The sequence below is a fragment of the Amblyraja radiata genome, chromosome 8 (assembly GCF_010909765.2).
Source record: "Amblyraja radiata isolate CabotCenter1 chromosome 8, sAmbRad1.1.pri, whole genome shotgun sequence".
Taxonomy (NCBI): domain Eukaryota; kingdom Metazoa; phylum Chordata; class Chondrichthyes; order Rajiformes; family Rajidae; genus Amblyraja; species Amblyraja radiata.
In genome coordinates, this window is record NC_045963.1 from 81,514,452 (window position 1) to 81,535,373 (window position 20,922).

Here is a 20,922-nt window from a genome sequence, read left to right on the forward strand (position 1 = left end):
CCTTGAACTTGCAATTGAACTTTTCATAAACTGCCCATCAGCAGTGTTTCACCCCACAATGACATCACAATGGAATCTCATTTACATTTAAAAAAAAACAGCAGCTTCCACCTTACAATGACGTCAAGGGGGGTAGGGAGGGGAGAGGGGTTTTGGAGGAGGAGGGAGATGGAGGGAATGGGGAGAGGAGGAGGAGAGGGGAAAGAAGGGGGAGTGTGGAGGGGGTGGGAGTGCTGGGGGATGTGGGTAAATGAGCCACGCATGGGCAGTTGGGGGCTATTGGTGAGTGGTGGAATATTGCATTGGGCAATGGGTGAGTGGTGGAATATTGCGTCGAGGGAACGGGGCCCAATGGATCCCACTTGGTCTAGTGTCTCTTAAGTGTTATGATAATACCTGCCTCAACTACCTTCCCCGGCAGCTTGTTCCATACACCCATCACCCTTTGTGTAAAAAAAGTTATCCCTCGGGTTCCTATTAAATCTTTCCCCTCTTCCCACCTCATATTACCACACAAACTGAAAATATCCAACATTCAACTTCGCCAGAGTCGCCACATGAGATATTGCAAGCAGAGGCCATGTGGATTTGTGTAGGAAGGAACTGCAGATGCTGGTTTAAACCAGAGACAGACACAAAAAACTGGAGTAACTCAGTGGGACAGGCAGCATCTCTGGAGAGAAGGAATGGGTGACGTGCTGTGTGAAGAAGGGCCAAGTCCCGAAACGTCACCCATTGCTTCTCTCCAGAGACGCTGCCTGTCCCACTGAGTTACTCCAGCTCTTTGCGTCTATCTTCGGCCACGTGGATTTGGTTTGAAGAGGCATTTGAAGCAACATAAACAACAACTTTTGACGTACAAGGTTGGCATGCTACAATTCAGAGTAACCTCTGACACCTTATAATGTACCCCTCTATGGAATCAGAGTAGTCATCGCACATGCATTGTTGTAGAACACCCGATCCATTTTGTTTCTGGAATCTTGATATTTAGGGAGCGATATCAGGCTAAAATTTTGGAATTCACCAGTTTAGTTTATTGTCATGTGTACCAAGGTACAGTGAAAAGCTTTTTGTTGAATGCTATCCAGTCAGCGGAAAGACTATACATGATTACTATCAAGCTGTCTACAGTGTACAAATATAGGATAAAAGGAAATAATGTTTAGTGCAAGATAACGTCCAATAAAGTTGAATTAAATATAGTCTGAGGGTCTCCAATGAGGTAAATGGTAGGTCGGGACTGCTCGTTGGTTAGTGATAGTCATTCTTGTTGCTGGGAAGAAACTGTCTCTGAATCTGGAGGTATGAGTTTTCACACTTCTGCATCTCTAGCCTGATGGGAGAGGGGAGAAGAGGGATTGTAATCTCAATTGTTCAATATTTTCAAGACCGCAGAAAATATGTTTTTAGATATTAAGGGAATCAAGGGAATGTGGGGGCCGTGCAGGAAAATGGATGCTTCTCATCTCTTTTGTTCAAGACATCTAAGACGGGGAAGTTTAACATTGCTTCTACCGTGCATATATTCTAATGCATTTTGGTTTGATTATTTACAACTATATATGTGGCCAAACATTTGCAATAAAAGACTATGGGTCATCAATTATAATCCTAACTAGATTACCAAAATGAAATCAAGTATACTCTGAGAAATAATATGACTTACAGGACTCATCATTGGCTTTTTATTTTGTTCTTAATCCTAAATCATGTCAAAGGCTTAAAATATCAAAATGTTGATATATACAGTACATACCTGGCGATTAAAATGTCTTACTTATGAAGTGATGCATGACTTAATGATGAACACCAATGAGCAGCTTAAATAAATTTCAGGAAGATTATCAAGGCACAATCAAAATGGACAATAGGTGCAGGAGTAGGCCATTCGGCCCTTCCAGCCAGCACCGCCATTCAATGTGATCATGGCTGATCATCCCCAATCAGTACCACGTTCCTGCCTTCTCCCCATATCCCCTGACTCCGCTATCTTTAAGAGCTCTCTCTTGAAAGTATCTAGAGAACCGGCCTCCACCGCCCTCTTGAGGCAGAGAATTCCACAGACTCACAACTCTCTGTGTGAAAATAGATGACATATTTCAAGCAGAATACGTTTACAAATAAGGGGGCAGCACAGTGGTGCAGCTGGTAGAGCTGCTGCCTCACAGCACCAGAGACTAAGGTTCAATCCTGACCACAGGTGCTGTCTGCATGCACGTTCTCCTTGTGATCACGTGGGTTTCCTCTGGGTGCTTCGGTTTCCCCCCCGCATCCAAAAGACGTGTGGGATTGTGGGTAAATTGTAAATGTACCTCTGTAAGTTGTCTCTAGTGTGTAGGTAGTGTGTAGAAAGTGGGATAACACAGAACACGTGGACTCAATGAACTGAACGGCCTGTTTCCACACTGTATCTTTCAATTGATCAATCAATTCAACTGGAGGTTGTGATATTTTAAAACTACATTGATTTCCAGCAATGTTTGGTGAGAAACCAGTTATTTGTTCTGATTGAGGTAAAGCACAATAGTCTTATTTTAATTAAAGTAGGTTCAGAAACCACTTGGTTTTAAAATAATTAAAATCGATTTTCTGCCTTGTACAAATGTGCTTCCATTTTTTATCCCATACAGCTCAGAGATATCAATCACATTAACATATTGTTTGATTAGCCGCATTCCTTCAGCAAATTTTTCATCACATTTCATCTCAAATGCCTTCATTAAAAAATAGCAAAAGGGATAATACAATGAAAGATCTCTCCTAGATTCTCATTAAATAGTAATAAATAAACTTGTTTGACCCCTGTTCACTGCAGATCATTTTCCCAATTTTTCCCAATTTCACTGGGTGTTTTTGCACATTTTCGTCTATCATTTCTTTATATTCCCATTGCCAATTGTCAATTCATGGATAGTGGACAGAACGTGGCTTTAGCTAAATCTATTCAGGCACTGGGTGACAAGGAAGTTCATAAGACTGTCACGGGATGATTGTATTTTAGAAATATGGAAACTAGAAATTAGGTGCCAGCACTGCCATTCAATATGATCATGGCTGATCATACAGAATCAATACCCTGTCCCTGTTTTTTCCCCATAGCCCCTTGATTCCGTTAGCCCCTAAGAGCTAAATTGCTCTTGAATACATCCACTGGATTGGCCTCCACTGCCTTCTGTGGCAGAGAATTCCACAGATTCACAACTCCCTGGGTGAAAATATTTTTCCTCACCTCAGTCCTAAATGGTCTACCCCTTATTCTTAAACTGTGACCCCTGGTTCTGGTCTCTCCCAACATCGGGAACATTTTTGGTGCAGCTAACCTGTCCAATCCCTTAAGAATTTTATACGTTTCTATAAGATGCCCTCTCATCCTTCTAAATTCCAGTGAATATAAGCCCGATCGATCCATTCTTTCATCATATGTCAGTCCTGCCATCCCGGAAATTAACCTGGTGAACCTACGCTGCACTCCATCAATAGCAAGAGTTTTCGCCTTCTCCGCTGAAGATTCTGTGCTTCTAGGCCAGATGAAGGGAGCTGAACGCATTTGGAATCATTCGATATGGAAATGCATTTTGCCACTGTGTACGCAGAACAAATGAACAAAGGGAAATATTTGCATGAGAGTCATAGAATCGTGTAGTATGGAAACAGGTCTTGTGGTCCAACTCGTCCACACTGACCAAGATGCCCCATGTAATGCGTGCATTTGGCCCATATTCCTCTAAACCTTTCCTGTTCGTCTGCCTGTCCAAATGTCTTCCAAATTTAGTTGTTGTGCTGCCTCAACTACCTCCTTTGGCAGCTCATTCCATATATCCACCACCTTCTGGGTGTAAAGGTTATCCCTAAAACCTATGCCCTCTGTTTCTTGATTCCTCTACCCTGATAAAAAGGATTCTGTGCTTTCACTGTATCTATTCCCCTCATGATTTCATACAGCTCCATCAAATCACCCCTCATCCTCCCTGTACTCTAAGAAATAAATCCGAGCCTGCCCAACCTCTCCCTTTAGCTCAGAGAATCCCTTTTATCCCTCCCTTTAGCTCAGGGAACCTCTCCCTTTAGCTCCTCGTAAATTTTATCTGCATCCTTTACAGTTTAGTGGCAAGGTGACCGAAACTGAACACAATGCTTGCTGGTAGATAATAATGCTGGAGAAACTCAGCGGGTGAGGCAGCATCTATGGAGCGAAGGAATAGGTGAGGTTTCGGGTCAAGAATCTTCTTCAATCACACTGTGTGTTTTGACAGCCGTCCTCACTTTCCAATATTGGTAAACTTATTAACCAACCCATCTATATTTACATCCAAGCCATTTATATGTCACAATCAATAGCGGTCCCAGCACAGACAATCTCGACCCGAAACGTCACCTATTCCTTCGCTCCATAGATGCTGCCTCACCTGCTGAGTTTCTGCAGCATTTTTATCTACCTTCGATTTTTCCAGCATCTGCAGTTCTTTCTTTAACAATACTTGCTGGTCTATTTTGTGACCATTCAGTTTCCTAATGCTCTTACAGGCTTATATGGCCATTCGCCAAACCTATGATTACAGTTTTGCTCTCGCTTTCAAGGTTGTCCAAATGCGATGGCACTGTCAGAACTCGGCACCCATATACAGCAGTGTTCATTCCGGCCACCAGCAGAATTGGATGCTAAGGTTAGTTATTTGAGGAAAATAAACCAACTTCTTATTTCTTAGAAGCTTCACCGCTGTCCTGCTTAGTTTTACTGTTTCACTTGTTAGTTACACTTGTTACCACCTTCTCCACAGCCAACAATGGACCATTGTGAGCTCCACCTTACCTTAATCATCATTGCTGGCTTTGGTTTGTCCTTTTGCATACCTTTCACTCATTTGTTCTTTGTACCTCTTCATATCTCTAGTTCTCATAGGTCTGAAGAAGGGCCTCGACCCAAAACATTTGTTTTCTCCAGAGATGCTGCCTGTCCTGCTGAGTTACTCCAGCATTTTCTATCTATCTTCGGTGTAAACCAGCATCTGCAGTTCCTTCCTACACGTTAATAATTGTATTATCTGCCCGCATCAAGATGCAGTGTTGATAAAAGCAAGCAATTTATACATGAAAGCTTTTCACTCTAATTCGGTACATGTGACAATAAACTAAACTCATCTCAACATGTAGTATTCTGCTAAAGCTGCTCTGTCTTTCAGAAACAATCTTGTTAATTTGAGTGTAACCACAGCCTACATTCCAGTCGTCCTGTGGTAATCCTTCACTTCTTTGTTACTATCTCTACCCATCTGCAAATCACCCCACCTTATCTGCATCCACTTTTCACTTGCCAGGTTTTCCCCGTCCCTTCCCCCTCCCCGCTCTTCTCCAGCTTTCTCCCCACCACTCTATCAATCGAAATGTCGTCTGTCCATTTCCCGCCACAGATGTTTCCCGACTCACTGAGTTCCTCCAGATTATGTCGAACTTGCGTTTGTTTCTCTTTCAATTTTAGAGGCAAACCAAAATCAATAATGAATGTACATGTACAGTGGTATAAACACAATCGGAAATTCCGCATCTTCCTTTCTTCTTCCCGCCACCCCTCCCCACCCCACCCCTTCATCAGTCTGAAGACGATTCTTGACCCGAATCGTCGCCTATTCCTTCGCTCCAGAGATACTGCCTCACCCGCTGAGTTTCTCCAGTATTTTTGTCTACCTTCGGAAATTAAAATTATTATTTAATTCTGTTCATTAGCAGATTACTGACTTTCTCTTAATTATTGATTCCTTTTATAGAAGTTCATATTCGTAATTGTTCTTTAATAATCCATATCTTTGATATGCCTTAGGACGTTACAGGGACTTCATGGTATCAAACCGAATTTGGCCTCACACCAAAGCTAAAACATGCGATAAAACATTCTGTAGAGGTAAAAAGCGAGAACTTTTCCTGCATTATATTGTTAACATTTTTTTATGCATTTTTGAAAAGAGTAAAACTCTCAGTAAAAACGTATGTGAATGATTTGAAAAATTGGTGTACATGATAATATCAAATACTAAATAGGAATGACAGCTTTCTGTTAGACATGGTTGTTGACATTCATCAGTCCCCTGCCATGCTGTCATTTTGCTCTGAAAGTAGACAGCAACAATATGAACCTGATGTAAAATTGATTCCCATTTTGACACCTCCACCTATCCCACTGTCAGGCTATTTATTGGATATAAATCAGAAACATAGAAACATAAAAAATTTATGTGCAGGAGTAGGCCATTCGGCCCTTCGAGCCAGCAATATGACCATGGCCGATCATCCAGAATCAGTATCCTGTTCCTTCTTCCTCCCCATATCCCTTGATTCCGTTAGCCCTATCCAACTCTCTTGAATACATCCAGTGAAGTGGCCTCCACTGCCTTCTGTGGCAGAGAATTCCACAGATTCACAACTCTCTGGGTGAAAACGTTTTTCCTCATCTCAGTCCTAAATGGCTGACCCCTTATTCTTAAACTGTGACCCCTGGTTCTGCACTCCCCCAACCTCGGGAACATTCCTGCATCTGGCTGCCCAACCCCTTAAGAATTTTATATGTTTCCATAAGATACCCTCTCATCCTTCTAAATTCCAGTGAAATTCTGATTGTAGGCCTCTTTCATGTAAGTTATGTCAATTATAAAGATTGCAAAGCCTGAGTGAAGTACATAGAAAATAGAACAGTGCAGCTCAGGAGCAGGCCTTTCGGCCCACAAAGCCTGTGCCAAACATCATGCCAAGACCAACTCTTACCTGCCTGCATATGATCCATATTCCTCCATCCCCTGCATATCCACATGCCTATCTAAATGTCTCTTAAACGCTCTATCGTATTTGCCTCCACCATCACCCCCGGCACTTGCCACCCTCTGCTTAAAGAAATTTGCCCTCCACATTCACTTTAAACTTCACCTTAAAGCTATGCCCTCCAGTCTTTGATATTTCCATCTTGGGAAAAAGGTTCTGACATGTCTACCCTCTCAATGTATCTCATAATTTTATATACTTCTATCAGGTCTCCCCTCAACCTCTGGTGTTCCAGAGAAAGCAATCCATGTCTGTCTAACTTCTCCCTGTAGCTAACGACCCCCAATCCTGGCATCATTCTGGTAACCTCCAATGCCCCCACATCCTTCCTGTAGTCGGGCTACCAGAACTGCACACAGTACTCCAAATGCAGCCTAACCAAAGTCCTCAAAGTAATTTGGAAATCCATTTTAACTCTGATTCAGGGAGCATTTGACTTTTAATATTTATAAAGAAATGAAGTGAACATTCAATGAACATTAATACTGTTGAATGGACTGCAATAATGTTCTTTTTCCTGTGCTGTGCCAAAGGCGCGTAACTGGGAAAAGAATCTTCGAGATCAAGTTCATGGAGATAATGCTGCCATGCTCTCCAGCGATGCCGAGAATTTCATAAAAACATACAGAGCAATGGTTTCCAAATCAGGCACGTTTTGTGACGTTCCATGACATTTACCTCTCTTTTGCAGGACCCCCTCGGTAAAGAAGGGTCTCGACCCGAAATGTCACCCATTCCTTCTATCCAGTGATGCTGCCTGTCCCGCTGAGTTACTCCAGCATTTTGTGTCTATTTTTGCAGGACTAATTAATTATCTTCAACAAGTAGCAATGTAATTTTTTTTGCCATATTGTTGCCAAGTCATGCTCTTGCTTTTTCCCCAGGTCCATCTTTTTTTTAAATTGTGGGTATGATGGTGAAGTTATGACTGTGGATTCTCCCCTGCAAACAATGTGGTTCAGTTTCCTAAAAAATAATTGTGACTACACTGCCATAGATTCTGGAACAGGCTACAGGAAATAAAGGAGATACAAAGAACTGCAGATGCTAGAATCTTGAGCAAAGCACAGTGTCTGTGGAGGGAATGGATAGGCAATGTTTCTGGTCAGGACTCTTCTTCAAATGGATTTAGTCAGTGGATAGCAACTATCCTCTGATTTATATACTTCTATCAGGAAGAAAAAGACAGGACTTATTTGTTGAAGGAAAAAATTGAATAATTCTTAAAGTTTTCATTGTTTTTGCAATGTGGTCAACATATGAAATAAATATATCAACCATCCCAAGCTTCTCTGAAGAGTTTAATAATCAACTACAAAGTTTAAGGTTCTTTTAAGTTATTTGTGGGCCACCATGAAGAAGCATTTTAAACATTCTGTGTTGTTGGTCTCTGGACTATATTCTGGAAGGGTGGTGAGATCAGATTCAGTAACAAAATACATTTGTATTTATTTGTCACAGCGTCATACAGCATGGAAACAGGCCCAACTAGCCCATGCCAACCCAAATGCCCCATCCCCACTAGTCCCACCTGCACGCATTTATACCACGTCCTTCTAACCTTTCCTATCCATGCACCTGTTCAGAAGGTCATTAGTTTAGTTTAGTTTAGAGATACAACGTGGAAACAGGCCCTTTGGCCCACCGAGGCAGCGCCGACCAATGATCACCCGTACACCAGCTCTATCCTACTCAATGGCGACAATTTACAGGCCAATTAACCTACAAACCCGCACGTCTTTGGAATGCGGGAGGAAACAGGAGCACCCAGAGAAAACTCACGCAGTCACAGGGAGAACATACAAACTCAGCACAGACAGCGCCCGTAGTCAGGATCGAACCCGGGTCTCTGGCGCTGTAAGGCAGCATCTCTACCGCTGCGCCACCCTGCCACCCACAGAGATTGTAAGGGAAGAGCTGCCAGAGAGAAAATAATATTATTTGGATATCTCTGCCAAGGAGCCAGCATGGGCACATTTACAGAATGATGACTTCCTGGGCTGTATCACAGTATGATCCTGCGATTTATCTAAATGATTGGTCACTGACAAAATTGGAGTTTTCAAAGGGCCAATTTACTTACCGGGCAGATGGACAGGAGGATCTCCTAAATCCTGCATCCCATTTTTCTCATGTTGGCTGACGATACAAACCATGTCCTATTTCTGATTAGCCACGCTTTGTGTCAAAAATGTAGTTTCAGTAATGTGCTTGCTTTTGTGTAATATGACTTTATTCTGATCTGTGACAGTGCATTACTACGAGGATGGGAAATCCCCCCTGGATGCACTGCGTAAGGCAGCAGCGAACTATGCCTTGGCTATAAAATTGAAACCAAAGGATGCTGAGTTGCATTTCCAGTTGGGTGTGGTGCTGGAGGAACATTACCATTTGAAAGTGGTATACGGAGTCATGGAGACGGTAAGGCTGCATTATTGTGTTAATAGACAATAGGTGCAGGAGTAGAGACCATTCGGCCCTTCGAGCCAGCATCGCCATTCAATGTGATCATGTGATCATCCCCAATCAGCACCCCGTTTCGGCCTTCTCCCCATATCCCCTGACTCCGCTATCTTTAAGAGCCCTATCTAGCTCTCTCTTGAAAGTATCCAGAGAACCGGCCTCCACTGCCTTCTGAGGCAGAGAATTCCACAGACTCACAACTCTCTATGAGAAAAAGTGTTTCTTCATCTCCGTTCTAAATGACTCACCCCTTATTCTTAAACTGTGGTCCCTGGTTCTGGACTCCCCCAACATTGGGAACATATTAGTTCCATACAATCCAAATTGATCAAAGCAAAATACTGTGGACAGTTGAAAATTAAAAAGAAGACTGGAAATCATAGGAGATATCAAAAGAGAAGAGAGACATTGCAAATGTTTGGTTCAAACGTAAAATGCTTGAGTGACTCAGCAGGTCAGGCGGCATCGATGGAGGGTGTCAAAGGTTACGGGGAGAAGTCAGGAGAATGGGGTTGAGAGGGAAAAATAGATCGGCCATGATCAAATGGCACAGTAGACACAGTGGTCTGAATGGCCTAATTCTGTTCCTATGTCTTCTAGACTCTCCCACTAGTGGAAACATCTAGACTCTTCCACTAGGGAAAAAGTAAGATCATACTATAGATTAGCACAATCATAAATAAGCACAAAATTGCAACGATTGTAGTGTAATAGACTTCACTGAGAAAGCACACAAAGAGCCGCCACATTTCCGGCGTCCACAATGTTCTTAAGAGTTCAGTCTTATCTTGGCCTTGAAGGCCCTTTGACCTGGTTTCACCAATCCTCTTCTCCGTCTGCCGCCAGCTTTAAAATGGCCTCAGACCAGCGTTCGGCGCCTTCACTGACTGCCACATTGTTTGCTGCTCACTCCTGCAGTAAGATCATCCAAATTCATAGTCAAGTGGGCAAGACTTCACCTACTTTTCATTCAGCCCATGGTACTAGATAAAAACAGGGACAGCAACTTTCCTATTCAAGTCCACTCCCTTCAAATTAACACAGCATCCACTAATTCTACAGCAATCGTCTCGTGTAGCAGGAGGGGAGCTGCTTGCAATGTGATAGCTCCCTTCATGAGGTGATTGGAAAGACTGCATCCTCTGGACTAAATTGTGATTGAGAACTGTGGCGCATCTGTGGTAGAGCTGCTGCCTCATTACACCGGAGACACAGGTTCGATCCTGACCTCAGGTGTGTCTGTGCGGAGTTTGCACGTTCTCCCTGTGACTGTGTGTGTTTCCCCGGGGTGCTCGGGTTTCCCAAAGACGTGCGGGTTTGTTTAGCTAATCGGCCTCTGTAAATTGCCCCGTGTATATAGGGAGCGGATGTGAATGTGGGATAACATAGAACTAGTGTGAACGGGTGATCGATAGTTGACGTGGACTCAGTTTAATGCCATGCTAAGATGCAATTACTAGCCAGAGAACCCTGATACCATGTCCTTATTTAGGCTCAAGAAATCATCTATATTCCTGTTGTTCAGGAGGGTTATTAATTTGCTCTTAGGGAGAACACAATTTCTATATCTCAGCATCGGACAGGAAAGGTTTAGAGGGGTAGGGACAAAATGCGGGCAAATGGGACTAACTTGGTTGGCATGGGCGAGTTGGGCTGAAGGGCCTGTTTCCGTGCTTTGTAAATCTATGACCCTATGATAATAATTTGAAACTGCCTTCGGGTTGAGGCATACGCCGATCAGTCTGAAGAAGGGTCTCGATCCGAAATGTCGCCCGTTCCTTCTCTCCAGAGATGCTGCTTGTCCCGCTGAGTTACTCCAGCTTTTTGTGTCTACCTCAGGTCCAAGCAGATGATGTAGTAAAGCTGAGTGCTGCTGAGATGTCTGGGAGAAATGAAGAGATCCTGGCAATCTGTAAGCTTCATGGCATGAAGGGGCGGAACACAGTCGAGATGCTGAAGGCATTGGACGTGGAATTTCACCACTTAAAGGAACAAGGACAGTCTGCAAAAGCTGACCACGTGCAGACACTCTACGACTGGAAATCCAAGCAGTCTGCAGCGGTAGGAATCTATAACATTACATTTTCAAGGAATAAAAGAAAGCGGATTCACATGAACCGAGATTTGTTTATCACAATTTCTCCTTATGGATGGACAAGCGTGGATTGTTTTCTCTGCATTACTGGCGACTGAGAGGAGACCTGAGAGAAGTATGTAAAATTATAACAGGCAAAGATAGGGTAGACAGTCAGAACCTTTTTCCCAGGGTGGAAATGTCAGACTAGAGGGTATAGTTTTAAAATGAGAGGGACAAACTTTAAAGGAGATGTGTCTATGACTGGTGAAATTCCAGATGGATAATTCTGGTGCAGTGCCCAGAAGCAGTTTCCGGGGGTCATCTTGGGGAACCTGTATTGTGCGTTAAATGTGGTAATTCAGAAGATAATTAACATGTATTATTGGCATTGGTTTATTATGTCTACGTGTATCGAGATATCATGAACATTTTTTGTTTGTGTGCTATCCAAGTCAAATCAATGTGTACTGTACATGAGTACAATCGAACCATAAACAAGTACATCAGATAGGGCAACGAGAAAAATACCAGAGTGCAAACTGTAATGTTGCAGCATCATAATGAAACAGTTATAAAGAAAAAATCCAGCATCCGCAGTGAGGTCGATTGGTGGAATAGAGGTTTTGAGTTCAGTCCTGGGATTCGTGACGACGTGCTCAATGTATATCATCAGGATGAAATCTTCTTCTTGCATTTGAGTCAGCAGGACCGCAGCAGGTTGATGCCATCTGGTTCGACGTCCGTAGGTGCCCGCCCTAAAATGGGCGCATGCTCCGGGTTGGTGCCAGGCTGGAGTCTTTGTTATCGTTCTCCTGACTTGACGTCAGTTGACAGGACTCACCACGGGGAATGAAAGCCATCCTTTAAAATCTCACAAGAGGATGGTGTATTCATAATTATTACCTTGGAAAGATACAGAAAACGTGTTGCTGGAAACGCAAGCAAAGCATTAGGCAACACTTTCTTTACCGTGATAGACACACAATGCTGGAGTAACTCAGCAGGACAGGCAGCTTTTCTGGAGAGAAGAAATAGGTGACATTTCGGGCTTGGAGTTTAGTTTATGAGTTTGTGAACTAAACTCAAAGACCAGAAACTGTGAGAATGTCAAATAACTCAGAATCCATAGATGAGTATAAGTTGTTTATTAGAAAGCACATGGAGCTCAAATGCATAGGTGTTGTAAGTTCAAGCTGTACGACGAATCTAACTAGAGGCTGGACCAGCAGGCTAGATAATATATTAGACACTCAAACCAGATAGCTGTTTGAGTGTGCATTGGTATGCAGTAAAACATGATATGGATCAGGTCAATTAGTACTGACTGATCTACAGAATCGTCACCCGCTTCTTGTCTCCAGAGATGCTGCCTGTCCTGCTGAGTTACTCTAGCATTCTGTGTCTACCTTCAGTGTAAACCAGTCTGCAGTTGCTTCCTATACACTTTTGTTGCAGTAAATGTTCTTCTCATACATTCTTTTGGTTTTACTGTATGTTTTTGACGTGTGACTGATGCTCTGTATTATCATTGGTGGACATCTCATTTAGGACAGTAAACATAAATCAACACAGCCAGATGAGCAGCAATTCCTTGACTGGGCTTTTCTGAAATACATGGATGCCGTATCACTTCAGCCTCAAATGTGGCAATACAATTTCCATGCTGGACGTATGTTGTTATCTCAGAAGAAGAATAACGAAGCATTGAAACTTTTACAAACAGCCTTAGCACAGAAACCAACCGAGCCTTGCATTAGGTGAGTAATTAAACTTCTAGGTGTGAAATAATGATGTAAGGATATCCTGAACTTTCTACCTTTGGGAATTGACATTTCTGTGATACATGGATAAGACAGACAGTCAGTCAGGTAACGGTGTGAAGCGCGTACTCTATCTTGCTCACATTGTGCTATTTTGCTGCTGCTAAATGGGCTGGTGTAATTTTAATAGACAATAGGTGCAGGTGTAGGCCATTCAGCCCATCGAGCCAGCACTGCCATTCAATGTGATCATGGCTGATCATCCCCCAATCAGTACCCCGTTCCTGCCTTCTACCCATATCCCCTGACTCCGCTATTTTTAAGAGCCCTATCTAGCTCTCTCTTGAAAGTATCCAGAGAACCGGCCTCCACTGCCCTCTGAGGCAGAGAATTCCACAGACTCACAACTCTCTGTGAGAAAAAGTGTTTCACCCCTTATTCTTAAACTGTGGCCCCTGGTTCTGGACTCATAGTTGCTGCATAGTTGCCACTTACAGTACCAGACCCGCGGGTCCGATCCTGACTACGGGTGCTGCCTGTACGGAGTTTGTACGTTTTCCCTGAGACCGTGTGGGTTTTCTCTGGGTGCTCCGGTTTCCTCTCACACTCCAATGGTGTACAGGATTGTAGGTTAATTGGCTTCTGTAAATTGTAAATTGTCCCTAGTGTGTTGGATGATGCTAGTGTACGGGGGGGGGGGGGGTCGCTGGTCGGCGCAGACTCTCCTGTTTCCACATTGTATCTCTGGAGTCTAAAGTAAAGTCTAAATGTATTGAGCATTTGAAATAGTAAGATTAAATGAGAACTTACCAGTTTGAAGTTTGATCTTTATTTTATGAGGAGTTACGTCGAGGAATTACGTGAAGACCCCGCCAGCACGCATGCACGATATTCTTCAAAGCAGCGGTGTGATAAAACGTCACCTATTTCCTTCGCTCCATAGATGCTGCTGCACCCGCTGAGTTTCTCCAGCATTTTTGTGCACCGTGTGATAGCACAGACAGCAGTAGATTAAATAAACATAGTAAGATAAGAAGAACTAGAATATCAGTTGACCTTTATGATAGAGGGTGGGCGTGGAGGGCACGTAATCCCTCGACGTAACTCCTCATAAAATAAAGATCAAACTTCAAACTGGTAAGCTCGTTTAATCTTACTATTTTACTTCGGAGTCACGTGAGTGACTATGAAGATTTTAAAGATCTGTGATTTCATGCCGTGGAACGAGTTCATGCTTCACTCACTGCCTTAATTGACCAGGGGAGGAAGTATGTTATTGTATTCAAACATGAATCAGAAATTCAAAACAATAGTGAATTTATTTTAACAAAATAATAATACTCCCTCTCATTTGGGATAAAATCATGTTACAGAACTTAAAATTGTTTCTGCAAACACCGCAGGTTTGGCAATCGGCTTATTGTAAAAAAGTTGGAAGGTCTTCTCCCTAGACCATCCTGCTGTAGCGAGGATGTGGTCCATAGGCACTTCCATATCTCTTGCTGCCGATGTTGCTGCAGCCCTGGTGGAATGAGATTTGAAAGTGTCAGTATCCACCCCTGCAGCTCCCAAAACCTGTCTGAGCCATCTAGAAATGGTCTGTTGTGAGGCTGTTTATGGCTGATCCATAATCCCAATTCACTGCCTCTCAGGTTTTTAGTGGTCTCTAAATATAACAATAGGTGTGTCACTACACACATTCGGATATCCGTAGGGTATGCCCGAAATTCCAAATTAAGGCCTGATGACCCTGGCCTGTTTTGCTTTACCAACTCCAAGATTCGAAAATTTATCTTGTTAGTTGAAATTACCATGTTATCCAGTCTCAGTTTATGTAGGGACTGGCCCCTTTGAGCTGAAACCAGAGCCATCAGCATGACTGTTTTAAGAGTCAGCTTCTCCAGGGACAGGGACGTTGCTGGTGACCAACCCCTGAGCAACGTTAGAACAACACTGACATCCCAAATATGGGAATACCTCGCTCTAGGAGGGTTTGTGTTGTATACACCCCTCATAAGTTTAGAAACTAGAGGGTGAGATCCCATGGAGTGCTGTCCTTGTCCCTGCCACAAGTATGCTGACAGGGCACTTCTGGCGCTGTTGATAGCACTATAGCTGAGACCTTCATCGAAATGAAGGCTGGCCAGGAATTCTAGGACATTGGTGACGGTGGCTGAGTTGTATGATATATCAGTCCTTGTGCAATACATCTCCCATTTTCTGATATATGAGAGGTATTGCTTCTTCGTCGATTCCCGGTAAGCTGCCGTGATCATGTTGATTGTTCTATCCGTCAACCCCAGATCCAGGAATGGTCTCTTTAGATTCTGCAAATCAACAGATTGATCCTGTCATGGCATGGGTGACTCTCGCCTGTTACAGGATGGACCAACAGATCTGGTCGTTTGGTGACGGACATACATGGTTCCGAGACCATGTCGAGAATCACATCGAACCATGGCTGAGTAGGCCAATCGGGTACCACCAAAATACCTGACGCAGTGTCTATTTGTATTTTGCGTAAGACCCGACTGATGAGGCAGAAGGGGGGAAAGGCATAGAAAAACAATTTTCCCCAGTCCATCGCTGCTGCCCCAGGGTCTGGTTCCCAAGCGACATATGTTGGCAACTGGTGATTTAGTCTAGATGCAAAGAGATCGATATCTGGTGTTCCATATCGCGTTACAATATCAGCAAATACTTTGTGGTCCAACATCCATTCAGTGTTGTCATTAAATTTTCGTGACCTGGTGTCTGCCACTGTATTGAGTTTACCTGGTAGGTAAGTCGCTGATAGCCAAATATTTCTATTGACACACCATTGCCAGATTGTATTAGCCAGATTGTCACATGATATCGATTTAATTCCACCCATATGATTAATATATGCCACCAATTATCAATTTGTAGGCGGACATGCAGATGGTGCATTGTTGAGCAATATGCTTTTAGCCCATAAAACGCACCCAACACCTCTAAATAGTTTATACCCAGTGTTTGTAGTAACGATGCTTCATGTGTTGTCCATCTACCACCACTACTAGATATGGTATTAGTAGCACCCCAGCCGTGAGCGCTGGCATCAGTTTGTAATATAAATGATGGGTTACTGATAATGATGGGGCTGAAGCTATGCCAAATGTTTTGCCTCCACCACTGTAACTCCAAAATTGCTTTTGCTGGTAATTGCATTGGTCTGTCAAAATGACCTGCATGTTGTTTTAGTGCTTGCACCTTTGCTCTTTGTAAATTTTGATAATGCAAAGGTCCAAACTGTGTAGCTGGAAATGCAGCTACAAGTTTCCCAATTACCCTTGCTACCTGTCGAATACCTGCTGAAAAACTGGGTCGAATAGATGGTTGACTGATGACAACAAGGTTGTTGCAGGCCTCCACTAAGTCTGCTGCTTTGTTTTTTGGCAATGTTACAGACATGTGGATAGAGTCAATGGTGACCCCCAGATAATCCATAGTTGTGGATGGCGTCAACTTAGATTTATCTGGATGGATGATAAAACCCAGTTTTTCAAACAATAGTTTGGTAGCTGAAACTGCTGATTTAGTTCCAGGGTTTTCCCCACAGGGTTTTAATATCTTGGTAAATAGTCTTGGGGCTGATGATAGCCCATTAGGCAATGCCTTATACTGCCAGTCCTGCCCCATCCAGTTAAACTACAGATATAGGCGATGATCCTTCTGTATAGGTACCGAATAGTATGCATCTTTTTAGATCGATGCAAGCCATGAAGTAACCTTCGGAAATCAAATGCTTGGCAATAACAAATGTTTCCATTTTGAAATGAATATACTTTACAAAAGTATTCAGTTTTGTCAAATCAATGATGATGCGGCATCCACCATCTTTTTTGGTTTTTGTAAATATGTTGGATACAAATTCTAGAGAGTCATGTTCTGATCTCTCTATTACTCCTTTAGCATGTAGCCTCCCCAGCTCTGCATGACCTTCCAGTTTTTCCTGTTGTGAAAGCACAAACACTCGGCTAGGCACATGTTGAACTGGGGGAATGTCTTTATGAATAAACTCAATTATATATCCCTGAATACTTTGTAGTATATAAGGGTCCGTAGTAATAGTCCTCCATGCCTCCCAAAACAGGTGTAACCTACCCCCACAGTTAGTACAGAACTTACACCCTTTATGTTCTGGAAGGAACCAGACCCACCTACCTCCATGGTTACCAGTGGAGTGTTCACTTCTTCTGTTTCTGCCTCTTCTGCGGAAGAGGTGCCGGAGTGCGGGGTTGGCGCATCTTCCATGAGGGTCGCTCTGGGCCTTGGCCTAAAAAAGACCTCCGTGGTTGTTGCACGGCCCTCATGCTTTCACCAGCGTCCTGGTGTCGTTGCCTGCTGGTGGATGCATAGGGGTGCTGCCGTCTGGGATATGTGGTCTTGCTCGTTGATGGCGCCTTCATGAGCCCGACGGCCTTAGCCTCCTCGTCGAGCTCTTTGACCTGCTTGGATAAATTACCTCCAAATAGCAGTATTTGCAGTTGTGCAGTGGCAGTCTTGCACAACCCAGCAAATTTGGGGTTCAAAGCAGGTCTTATCGCGCTCTTCCTCAGGCAATTCATTTCATATTGCGTGTTACAGAGCAGCGCCAAAGTGTCTTGTTGAGTCTCCGTCATATCCGTTCCATCCACGGAACGAGCAAATGCCGTTATACCCGATGTTAGAAGTATTAATATCTTCTGCATCTTCACCTCCTGGGTTCTGATGCTGGCTCCAATGTACCCCCAGATAGCATTATTCACTGCAGGGACATTTAATGAGACACAGTTCTCAGGAACTATGTATTTCGCTGTTGTCTCATTGACTACCTGTTCCTGTAGTTGATTAAAGTCGATGCTGGCTGCCAGCTTTGGTTGTAACGGCTGTCCCGTTTGCGCTGGCACCTCAAACTTCGTGACCACCCCAAGCAGCTTCTGTAGATCCTGCACCCCCAGCACACTGCCGGTTTCTTCAGCCATGCCCCCTTCTTCGGGGCCAGCCCAGCCCTGGCCCGTAATGCTCCCCTCTGTCGAGGGAGATGCATTATACAGCCCTGGGTAAGGTGCTGTAATGGGTGTCCTAAGACTCCCATGGTGACCATACTCCATCTCACGGAGCATGTCACGTTGGAGCATTTGCTCCATCAACCGCTCCATGCGGGAAATGCGGTCACCTCCACTGCTCCCCGGCAGCGAGTCTTTCTGGCCCGACTCATCCGAGTCAACCGGCCGGACTGACTTCTGCTTCGCCTTTCCACCAGTCCGCTGCGCTGGTTCGGGCTGTGCAGCTCGCGGCGCTGGTCCCAGCTGAGCAGATGTTAAGTCGGTGACTACGGACCGCAGTGACTGCGGTCCAGGTGCCACCGGTTGCTGTTGACTGCCGGAACTTTCGCGGTTCCCCGCAGCCAGTCGAGATGCGACCCGTTTTGACTTCTTGCCCTTGTCCATGGATTTCTGAAACAGAGAACACAAGGGCAAAATACACGACCTCAGAGTAGTAACTTACCTGCAGGTCCCGTTTTTAAACCTTGCCGCTGCGGGAGAATTCTTCACCCCGCCTGCCGCTGTGCAATGCGTGCCGGCGGGGTCTTCACGTAGTCACTCACGTGACTCCGAAGTAAAATAGAATAGTTTGATTTTGGCATCAGTGCCAAAACCACCAGGCCTTCCTCTCCAGCTGATGCTGACTGATATCTAACTGGTGGAAGGGCAAAGACACCTTTCACATAAAAGAAAACATTTGTTTGATGGAACTAGAAAGAACAGAAAAGCTCGTGTAACACAAAATATCATGTGGTTGGCAGGCATCCTTCATAGTTTGTCAATTCATGATGTAATAAAAACATTGAATAAATGTTATTAAAATAACTAACTTTGTTTTTACTTTGAACAGCTTCTTTCAATATATCAAAGTAGTTTCAGTAACAATATTAGTCAATCAATATTAGTCCAGTTATGGAGCGAAGGCAGGAGAATGGGGTTGAGAGGGAAAGATAGATCAGCCCCGACAGACACTCACAGAAAGATCGCAGCTTATCCTGCCTAAAACGCCAGAACCAGGTTGAACTTCCCTGCATTCTAATGACGTGTACCAATCTATCAAGAAGACCTTCTTCCAGCCCTTTTGCAACTCATTCTGGATTCAAATCAGCACCCTAATCTCATTCATTTTGGCTCCATTGATGAGACAATTTGCTCAGCTCAATTTCTGTTTACTTTGAGCCTCTGGAAATATTGTATTATTTCTTGGAAATATTGTTGGGGCAAAGTGGGAGAGTCTAGGACCAAAGGTCATAGCCTCAGCATTAAAGGACATACCTGTAGGAAGGAGATGAGGAGGGTGGTGTATCTGTGGAATTCATTGCCACAGACGGCTGTGGAGGCCGAGCAAATGGATATTTTTAAGACGGAGATCGACAAATCACAATCATAATCAAACTTTATTCGCCAAGTATGTTTTGCAACATACGAGGAATTTCATTGGCCAGGTCAGTCATACAATTAAAAGCAACAGATCACTCAAAAACACATTTTAACGAACATCCACCACAGTGACTCCTACACATTCCTCACTGTGATGGAAGGTGAAATAAAGTTCCTCTTCCTTTGGTCTTTCTCGGTCGTGGGCCTCTAGCCCTCCTTTCACGGGACGATCTTAACTCCCGTAGCCGGCGGCGTTTGAGCCCTCCGCGTTGAGGTGTTCAGCTCCTGCATCAGGGGGGATGTCAGCTCCCCCACGCCGGGCGATCGAACCTCGCGTCGGGCTGGACAAACTTATGGCGTTGGTGCTCCCGACTCGGCCTCACCCGAGACTGCGAGCCCTTGATGGTAAGTCCGCGGTGGAAGCGATCCCAGGCAAAGGATCCGCTCCGATGTTAAGTCCGCGCCCCGCGATGCGGCTCACGACAGTCCGAGGCGGCTTCCAGCTCCATCGATGGTAGGCTGCAGAGCCCAGAGAATGTGATTAAAAAATGACCACATCTCCGGGAAGGTAAGGACTTGAAAAAAAGCTTCCCCCGATTTCCCCCCCCCCCCCCACATTAAACAAACCGAAGAACATAAAAACAAACTTTAAACAGACGCTAAAAATAACAAAAAGTTGAAAAGACGAACAGACTGCCGGCCGTTCTGGCCGTCTCCCCGGCGCTCCCGGTGGTGGTCTGCTGACAAATCAAGACAAATTCTCGATTAGGACGGGTGTCAGGGGTTATGGAGCGAAGGCAGGAGAATGGGGTTGAGAGGAAAAAAGAGATCAGCCATAATTGAATAGCGGAATAGACTTGATGGGCCGAATGGCCTAATTCTGCTCCGAGAACTTATGAACATAATTATTTAGTGTGAACCTAAAACATTTACCAACAATCGAGGACTCGTGCAATTTTAGTTCCAACTAACATAATCAAGAGAGATATAATACACGTGCAAATAAGAATTTCTAGCAGTCTGACAAGTGCGCAAGCTTGATGTAAATTTCCTACTTCCTCATTTATCATCAGGTTTTATACAGGTCTGGTTGTGTTGGATCGGGATGATGGATTGGGCCCACAAACACGATATGCTATTCAATACCTGCAGCAGGGCTTAGAGAAATTATTGGCCCAGCTTCAGTTTCCAGATGAGAACCCACCAAGGTAATTTTGAAGTAGTTCAAAGCAAGTGTCAAGTCAAGAGTGTTTTATTGTCATATGTCCCAGATGGGACAATGAAATTCTTACTTGCTGCAGCACAACACAATATATGAATATGTAAACATAGTACATAACGGGGGAAGAGAGAGAAAATTAAATGTTCAATAAATAACAAA

General features: G+C 44.0%; 2 protein-coding genes across 2 annotated transcripts in view; both read left to right on the top strand.

Moving 5' to 3' along the window:
• The window catches only part of LOC116976542, a 46,083-nt gene extending 38,602 nt beyond the window's left edge, over positions 1-7,481 (top strand). Inside the window, exons 6-8 of the mRNA XM_033026432.1 lie at positions 4,582-4,667; positions 5,819-5,899; positions 7,344-7,481. Coding sequence (XP_032882323.1) covers positions 4,582-4,667; positions 5,819-5,899; positions 7,344-7,481 — 305 coding nt within the window. The remainder of the gene's footprint in view (positions 1-4,581; positions 4,668-5,818; positions 5,900-7,343) is intronic.
• Positions 7,482-9,034: 1,553 nt separating this feature from the next.
• The window catches only part of LOC116976443, a 43,990-nt gene continuing 32,102 nt past the window's right edge, over positions 9,035-20,922 (top strand). The window contains exons 1-4 of the mRNA XM_033026335.1: positions 9,035-9,231; positions 11,113-11,334; positions 12,899-13,107; positions 20,615-20,749. Of these exons, the coding sequence (XP_032882226.1) occupies positions 9,223-9,231; positions 11,113-11,334; positions 12,899-13,107; positions 20,615-20,749 (575 nt within the window). The 5' untranslated portion in view covers positions 9,035-9,222. The remainder of the gene's footprint in view (positions 9,232-11,112; positions 11,335-12,898; positions 13,108-20,614; positions 20,750-20,922) is intronic.